Source organism: Thalassophryne amazonica, chromosome 8, assembly GCF_902500255.1.
Source record: "Thalassophryne amazonica chromosome 8, fThaAma1.1, whole genome shotgun sequence".
Lineage (NCBI taxonomy): Eukaryota > Metazoa > Chordata > Actinopteri > Batrachoidiformes > Batrachoididae > Thalassophryne > Thalassophryne amazonica.
In genome coordinates, this window is record NC_047110.1 from 43,771,801 (window position 1) to 43,781,495 (window position 9,695).

Here is a 9,695-nt window from a genome sequence, read left to right on the forward strand (position 1 = left end):
AAAGTTAACATCTTTGGACATTTTGAAGGCCTCACCTTAGGACCCTGAAGCACTCCCATTTTCTGACATTTTATTGACCAAACAACTAATTCTGAAAATTATCCATTTGTCAATTACAAAAATATCATTAGCTGCAGTCCTAAAATGGATATATATCACATTCACTGGTGGCTATGAACAAAATGGGAGAAACCGTAAGAGTTTGTGGACTTAAGACTGCTGTTTGTTTTGATATTGTAAATATTTTTGGCATAGGTATTTATACCGTTACAGAAACAATGTCAGGGAGGCTAATATGGTGAAACAACAGTGAAAATAAATACAAATATTCTGACATATGCTCAAGGTCCCCATCTGCCCATGAGACTTGAGCACAACTTTTTCTAAGCTGAATTTCAGTTAAGGTTCACACAGTGGTAGCACACCTTAAGATGTGCCTGGAGGAAAATGTTTAGCCTCCCAAGTCTTCAAGGAAGGTGATTGAATTTTTTTTGTCAATACATTGTATTTGTCATTTACTGCTGGGACAGACTCCAGCCCCCATGACCCTTAATTGGAGTAAGCGGGTATGGAAATAAATATTTGTCATTTACCAACCGACCTGTTAGACTTTTAGCTCCTTTCCTGGGCTGTTGTCTCCAGCATGGTTTGCTTTTTGTTCATCCCAACTTGGCAGCTGGCTCAGTTTTGTCAGGCAGCGGTGACTGCTTTACGCTTCAGTTTGTGAAAGCTGATTACCCGTTTTCCTCCCCTGCCCCCTTGTATACCTCCACCTCCTTCGTGCTCCCTCTGTGTCTGCAGTCTTCACAAAACAAACCGTTGTCTCCAAACACAGCGTCTCTGCGTCTTTTGATAGGTACTTGATAAGAGCCTAACAGACTAATGGGCTGGCTGACCTTGCTGTATTTAAAGCAGGCAGCAGAGCCATTAAAGGACAGCAGTCACCTTTGACAGCAAGCTGCCTCAGTAACCATACATCTGTCTGCCTTGTGGAGTCTTAACTGTCCGTGATGGCTCTGTTCTTTGCGCTTGCCCTCCTCGCTTCGGCACACCTCGTAATGGCTTTTGACATGGGCCAGACCACCCGCTGTGTTACCATCCCCAATCAGATGAAAGTGTGCAAAGATGTTGGATACTCTGAGATGCGGCTGCCCAACTTCTTAGGTCACAGTAACCTGGAAGGTGAGGTGGTGCCACGCTCTGAGGACTGGAGGCCCTTACTGCAAACAGGCTGCCACCCCCAGGCCCAGGCTTTCCTCTGCTCCCTCATTGCTCCTGTCTGCCTTGACGCGTAAGGAAAATTTTCATTTTCATTCATTTTCTTTTGAAGAATTTGTTTTAAAATGCTTACGGTGTGAAGTGTTGACCTGTGTTGTCTTTATTGCTGTTAAGAGTACATTCAACATTTCTGTGTCTTTCCTCAGCTTCATTCAACCGTGCCGCAGTTTGTGTATAGCAGTGAGGGACAGCTGTGCCCCCGTTCTTGCCTGCCAGGGTTACCCATGGCCTGAGGTGCTTGAGTGCGACCGTTTCCCTGCTGAGGAGGACATGTGCCTGTCCCACCACCAAAAGTTCACCAACTTTCCCAAAGGTAATGCATGAACCAATGGCCACTTTTCACTTAGTTGTATGTCATGTTGGGTTGTACAAGTCTCCCTTATAAAAAAACAAACTGTATTGAGACACACATGCTATGTACATTTCAGGGAAGATACTTACTATGGAATGATTCAGTGCAATTTGATTCCGTGTGATACAATGCAGTTTGATTAAAAATTCTTTGTTTAATGTACACATTCATTTTCCATGATAATTAGAATAACCCAGAAGTGGCATTGCTTACAGGATATCGGGAAAGTATTCACAATGCTTCACTTTACCTACTTTTTTTTTTTAATGTTGCAGCTTTAATTCCAAAATGGATGAAATTATTTTTTTTCCTCAAAAGTCTATACACAATACCCCATAATGACAATGAAAGAAGTGATAATTTTTTTTTTAGGTTTTTGCAAATTTATTAAAAAAGTAAAAAAAAAAATAGTCATGTCCATAATTATTCATAGCCTTTGCATTTGAGGTCAAGTGCATCCTGTTTCCACTGATCATCCTTGAGAGGTTTTTACAGCTTAATTGTTGTCCACCAGAGGTAAATTCAGTTGATTGGACATGATTTGGAAAGGCACACACCTGTCTACATACAGTGCATCTGGAAAGTATTGACAGTGCTAAACGTTTCCCACATTTTGTGTTACAGCCTTATTCCAAAATAGATGAAATTCATTTTTTTCCTCAAGCCTTCATACACTATCCCCATAATGACATGATTTTTTTGTGAGATTTTTGCAAATGTATTAAAAATTAAACTATAAGAAATCACATGTACATAAGTATTCACAGCCTTTGCCATGAAGCTCAAAATTGTGCTCGGGTGCATTCTGTTTCCACTGATCATCTTGAGGTGTTTCTACAGCTGAACTGGCATACACCTGGGTTAAATTCATTTGAAAGGACACTATTTGGAAAGGTGTCTACAGTGGTTAGTGTGCTTGGTTTCAGTGCGGAAGGCTCCCATTTCAAAACCCCAGCCCTGCACATTTCTCCATGTAATGTGGGGTTGCGGCAGGAAGGACATCCGGTATAAAACCTGTGCCAAATCAACATGCAGATCTACCGTGGATCTGCTGTGGCGACCCAGAGTAAAAACAAAGGGAGCAGCTGAAGGGACTTACTTTTATTTTGTCATTTGATTTTTAAATGGACCACAATGGAAATAAGTTTTCACTTTCTTGTGTCATCCATGTATTTTTTTAAACATATTTCCAATTATATTATATACTTACATTGAACTTACTAAATAAAATGCACACACACACTCACACTTTAATATAAAGACGATTTACTGCCCCCTGCTGGAATGGCATTTGAGTCCAGAATATAATTATCACATAGTTCAGTGTTGTTAGATTCTATCCGTAGTTTCTCCAAAAATATTAGTCCTGTCAACACTGTGTTTTGGAGGCATTCATCCGTGACCCAAAATACATAAGCATACCAAACGGCAAATGTCAGCTCTCCCCAGTTTGTCCTTGATTGAAGTTATATGCACACACGTACAGCTTTTTGTCTTTTCTGCATTCTGCTGCAAGTAGGTGCTTTTAATTTTACACACCCACAAACAGAGACAGCGGCGGAAGACATCAAACACATTACACTTTTCACTCATGGGAATGGCAGCATAAGATAAGATAAAACTTTATTGTCCGAAAAATGGAAACTTGACTTACATGAGCTGCCGAAGCCCCAAGACGTGAAAACACATCAAACGTTCATCAAAAACATTCAACATAAAATAATTTTAAAAGTAGTGTGTGGTCTGCAACAATGTATTCATTTGGTCTCCTTCTGATTTAAAAAATGGAATGGAGTGTGGCACAAATGAGTTCTTATATCTATTCCTCCTGTAACGATGCACTCTAAAGCTTTTGCCAGAAGAATGATGACATGCAAGGATGAAGCATGACACTTAATTAAGCTGACATTAAGCTACAAAAACACAATAAATCAGTAACATTAAAAACACTGTTAAACTAACATGAACCCAATAACATTTAAAACCCTGAACTCCCATGGTGCATTGCAGCACAATGTCCATTGTTCACTGTTGTTAGCTAAGATTGCTAATTTCTGCTTTCCGTTTTCATCCCTGACCCAAAATACGTAAGTATTCCAAGCGGCAAATGTCAGTTCTTCCCAGTTTCTCTGTGATTGAAGCCATACACACGCACAAAGAGATCACTTGCCTATAGTAATGTGTGTGTGTGTGTGTGTGTATATATATATATATATATATATGTATATATAGATAGTTTTTTTTTTTATATATACTGTACTGCAGAAATGTTGTCGTCTCTGCTCACTTTGTTCACCACAAGGTTGAGCAGAGTGTAAGAGAACTGAAAGTAGGATAGCAGGTGCCCAGAAATAGAAGACAGCTGTTGTTAGAATAACAATCAGCAAAGCATGACATTTTTCCTTCTGAAATGGTATAAAGTATTAACACATTGTGAACCAACCGTAAAGTTCAGACTGGTACATTTATCCATTGTAACGCCAACCACTGACAGATATGATGAGTTTAATTTTATATTGCGACAAAGTTAACATCCCTGTGATGATCAGTCTTGTGAGAGCATCGAGCCAACCTTTGAACTAAAAGTTTGAAGACATAGAAGTAGTGAAACAAGTTTAACTCTCTGTATATTAAAGTTCATAGTTCATAGTACATTTAGATTGAGTCAGGGGTCCATGTGTTGATGTAGTCGTATTTATTGCTTTAAAATTGACTCTTAATTTGTACTGGTTAATTGTTAAACTCTTACGATGTCAGTGTCTGCATGCATCCTTCAGTAATTTTAATTTATTCTGTTACAGATTTACCCAAGCCGGCATGCCAAAGCTGCCCTTCTGTGGAAGAGTTTCCTGCCATGAAAACTGTTCTGGATGCTTTTTGTGAGCATGACTTTGGTAAGTTTCACAATTTTAATACTTTAAGAACAGACAGGATTTTATTTATTTTGGTTAACTTTTTATGCCAAATGTCATTTATTCATTTTGTCTCCAAAGCGGTTGTTGCCAAACTTTGTCAACGACGACTGCCCAGGGGAGAGCCAGAATTTGAAGTTGAAGGTCGGGTAGAATTCATCCGCCAGGGACCTCTCCTCTCTTACGACACCCAACATCTCCTCCAGCAGTGGCTCCTCATCAACCTGCGGTGTGCATATGGTCTGGTACGACCCGGACGGGCACAGCTTTACCTGGTGACGGGTGCCGTTCAGCCCGATGGTACGCTTGCTCTCACCCTCCTCTTCCCTTGGCATAAGAAAGATGCAAACATTGCATTGGCCACCCGTAAGTGGAAGCACCACAGATGCTGAATGAACTGATGTCTGTTAAGTTTATTCTTGTGTGATTCTGCACACACAGCTTAATGAAAACAAACAAACAAAAAAAACAAACAGAAACTTGGTTTGTCACCACAGTTTGTCTTGTTTCTGCTTTAATTGCGCACAGTAATAGAATGCACTCAACTGTACATAGTTTTAATAATGTAAATTGGTTGTATATTCTATTTTGTATAAGAATATTGATGTATTTATGACATCTTTGTGATTTGGATGAAATGACAATAAAATATTTACTGTGAGATTGGAAATGTTGTTAATCCAGCACTGATAGCAGACTGTATGTTGTCACTGTTGATTTGTAATAATTTTTAAGATATTGAAGACAAAATAAGAATGTGTAACAGTGGATGGGAATTTGTTTGTGCATCCTAAAATTTCAGTGAGATTCTTCAAAGAACATGTTGGGTGTCCTTTAATATGAATCCTGGCACTAGAGCAGGAAAATGGTGTAAAACGAGAATGACGTATGACTGCATTCATAGCACACAGAACGTGTATAACATGCTTTTATTACAGTTTGTAGTAGCGATTCCAAACCAAGACTTTGGGATTCTGGAGTGGTCGAAACAAAGTCTAGGACAAATTTTGAGACCAGACCGAGATTTAAAAAGAAGAGGTTTGTTTTCAAGACCGCAAATTTAATTATACTTAACATCACTCCTATTAATACAGTATTAAAAGGAGACATTTTGTTGGGGAGATTATCTGTGGTAAAAAAAAAAAACATGTAAAAGTCTCTTAAACATTGATCTGTTTTGATGATGAGTGAAAAGAGCTTTTAGTCCTAGACTGAGTAGAACTGTCAATTCAGAAACTAGACCAATTAAGGTGATGAGAACAACACTGGACTTGAATGCTACAATGCTAGAATGTAGTGCCAAAATAAATTGCTCATTTCACTTTGAAAAGCTTTGTTTTTCAATATTGCAAACAAAAACTTTGAGAAGATGCATTGGAATCACCCTGTCCATCTGTCATATGAGTTTTGTGAATTTAACTCCAAAATCAGTTGGTGGATTTCAATGATTTGTCGCACACTGGCAACATAACGTGTGTGAAGGAAATGATTCCAAACCAGTGAGGAGAGATTTTACTTTTATATATAATTTTTTTCACTTTCATGTATAATGGGCCTGTTGGTCTCTTCAATAGAGAGGTTGACCAGTTTAATTCAGACATTTTGTCACAAAAATAAGTACCAGAGGCTACAACTATATATATATATTCACATAGTGCCCGCCAAAAGTATTGGGCTTCTTAATATTAAACACACTTTGCTTTGTTTATGCTATTTCAAATACAAAAAGTAAATCAGGCTTTTCAATATTAAAACTTCTAAAATTATTTTCCTTAAACTCAAAGCAAATTTTTACTACATGATATAAATTATTTAAAAATATAAAAACCAAGATGATGGGTTGCATATGTAATGTGGCCCTTTTGGTATAATACCTGTAAATAATCAGTTTTATTGCCAGTTTTCTTCATACAAGTCCAGGGATGGGTACATTAACATTTCCTCATCACTGAATATGTCTTGGACTTTATTTACATCAATTATGAAGAAATACAAACAGTATGGCACGCTATGGTAAATCTGTATGGAGTAGATAATTTTCAAAAACTGAGTGACTGTGCAAGAAGAAGAGTGAGGAAAGACACCCAGACAACCCAGAAGATGATATAGGCTTCTGTGGCTGTGATTGGAGAAATTTTGCATTTTGTATCCCAAGTTATGCAGCTTCATGATGAAGTGGTATAGCACACTCACGTGCGCCACTAGCTTATCTTATGACAAGCTAAAAGTGAACACTCGCTTTGGCCGAACAAATTTCCACAGTTTCTGGGGATTCTGTGTCAGTACGTGCCCGCGGCCGAAGTGCTTGATGAATTCCTGCACAAAAAGTAGTTCTCAGATAACTGTGATATATTCCTGTGAAATAATGAATATATATCATCAAAATCAATTGTAAAACTTAATAGTAATAAAATTATAAAGATAACTGAAGTTTTAAGAGTGGCTGTAATAAATATTTAAGAAACTTAAAAGTTTATGAGCAATTTCACCTCTTATTACTCAAGTAGTCCATGAGCCAGTCATGAATTTTGATCTAATCGGTACCACTTAAGGGGAATAAACACTTACAATCCAGCCTCAGTGTATCATGGCCTACACAAAAATGTATGATAGCCATCCCAGGCTGGTTGCTGTAGCCAGGTAGGGGTCAATGAAGAATTACACAGAGGTCAAACTTTAAAAATGCTCCAATCATGTTGAAAACTATATCACATTTTTCTAATCATAACAATTCCAAAAAGGTATAGTTTGGACTATCTATGACGGAATGTTCTGGAGTTATGGGGTAAAAACAGCAAAAATGGTGACAAAGGTCAATTTCAGTTTGTACAGGGGTCAAAAGACTGGATGACTGGATGAAAGTCATATTCAGTGATGAATCTCGAATCTGCATTGGGCAAGGTGATGATGCTGGAACTTTTGTTTGGTGCGTTCCAATGAGATTTATAAAGATGACTGCCTGAAGAGAACATGTAAATTTCCACAGTCATTGATGATATGGGGCTGCATGTCAGGTAAAGGCACTGGGGAGATGGCTGTCATTACATCATCAGTAAATGCACAAGTTTACGTTGATGTTTTGGACACTTTTCTTATCCCATCAATTGAAAGGATGTTTGGGGATGATGAAATCATTTTTCAAGATGATAATGCATCTTGCCATAGAGCAAAAACTGTGAAAACATTCCCTGCAAAAAGACACATAGGGTCAATGTCGTGTTTCCAGAAGCAAAACGGAAATGGAAGCTTTTTTTTCTTATTTTTTTTCAAACATTATTTACATTTCTTATTTTTACAAAAACTCGATGGGAGACATCAAAGTTTAAAGCAAAACAAAAAACAATACAAGACTTTAAATGAGTTGAAGAATAATGGGAAAAAAAAGAAACAGAAGCTACTGACATGACAGCATCACACAGTTGCCCATTCAACCAGTCTGGCCATTCTGAACTTCAGTAAAGGCACCTTGACACTTGCACAAATTTGATCCCTGTACTGGCACGCAGTCTTGCATGCCAATGAGTAAACTTGTCGTAAACCTGTAAACGGTGCATGACCTGTGCACGGTTACATGCCAGTGCACAAAGAAAATTTTGAATTGTTCAAAACTTGTGGCATGCACGATTATGAGATGTTACATCTATAATAAACATAACTTTACAGATACATTATCTCACTCGTAAGAAGAAATGACAATTCAACTGTTTTACCAATCCATTACAATATATACTATAAATAATTACCTTTGAGACAAGATTCCAAATGTGTTCTCCACTGCACTATGCACATGAGATTCTAGGGGTAATATCTCTGTGATTCTAGTAGTGATGAGAGAATGGTTTCATCAGCCAAGTTCTGACAGCAAATGCATCATCGACCATTAAATTGTTATTTTATATAGTGTGGCGTTGAGCAGAACTAAGTGGAACGCACTGGCACAATAGGTTACGGTGCAATACGGGGATCAAATTTGTGCAAGTGTCAAGGTGCCTTAAATCGTCTTCACCACATCTAGATGCCTAAATGTACTTAGTCACTGCCATATGACTGACTGCCTGATTACAACTCCTGACAAAAATTATGGAATCACCGGCCTCGGAGGATGTTCATTCAGTTGTTTAATGTTGTAGAAAAAAAGCAGATCACAGACATGACACAAAACTAAAGTCATTTCAAATGACAACTTTCTGGCTTTAAGAAACACTATAAGAAATCAGGAAAAATAATTGTGGCAGTCAGTAACGGTTACTTTTTTAGACCAAGCAGAGGGAAAAAAAATATGGACTCACTCAATTCTGAGGAATAAATTATGGAATCGCCCTGTAAATTTTCATCCCCCAAACTAACACCTGCATCAAATCAGATCTGCTCGTTAGTCTGCATCTAAAAAGGAGTGATCACACCTTGGAAAGCTGTTGCACCAAGTGGACTGACATGAATCATGGCTCCAACACGAGAGATGTTAATTGAAACAAAGGAGAGGATTATCAAACTCTTAAAAGAGGGTAAATCATCACGCAATGTTGCAAAAGATGTTGGTTGTTCACAGTCAGCTGTGTCTAAACTCTGGACCAAATACAAACAACATGGGAAGGTTGTTAAAGGCAAACATACTGGTAGACCAAGGAAGACATCAAAGCGTCAAGACAGAAAACTTAAAGCAATATGTCTCAAAAATCGAAAATGCACAACAAAACAAATGAGGAACGAATGGGAGGAAACTGGAGTCAACGTCTGTGACTGAACTGTAAGAAACCGCCTAAAGGAAATGGGATTTACATACAGAAAAGCTAAACGAAAGCCATCATTAACACCTAAACAGAAAAAAACAAGGTTACAATGGGCCAAGGAAAAGCAATCGTGGACTTTGGATGACTGGATGAAAGTCATATTCAGTGATGAATCTCGAATCTGCATTGGGCAAGGTGATGATGCTGGAACTTTTGTTTGGTGCTGTTCCAATGAGATTTATAAAGATGACTGCCTGAAGAGAACATGTAAATTTCCACAGTCATTGATGATATGGGGCTGCATGCCAGGTAAAGGCACTGGGGAGATGGCTGTCATTACATCATCAGTAAATGCACAAGTTTACGTTGATATTTTGGACACTTTTCTTATCCCATCAATTGAAAGGATGTTTGGGGATGATG

At 38.1% G+C, this 9,695-nt stretch overlaps 1 protein-coding gene across 1 annotated transcript; it reads left to right on the plus strand.

Annotated features, from left to right (window-relative positions):
• The first annotated feature begins 1,010 nt into the window (after window positions 1-1,010).
• On the plus strand, window positions 1,011-5,027 carry szl (sizzled). Its single transcript, XM_034175592.1, has 4 exons — window positions 1,011-1,291; window positions 1,425-1,591; window positions 4,432-4,524; window positions 4,624-5,027. Exons 1-4 carry the CDS (start codon window positions 1,011-1,013, stop codon window positions 4,932-4,934), a joined length of 852 nt encoding a protein of 283 aa, XP_034031483.1. The 3' UTR covers window positions 4,935-5,027.
• Window positions 5,028-9,695: the final 4,668 nt, after the last annotated feature.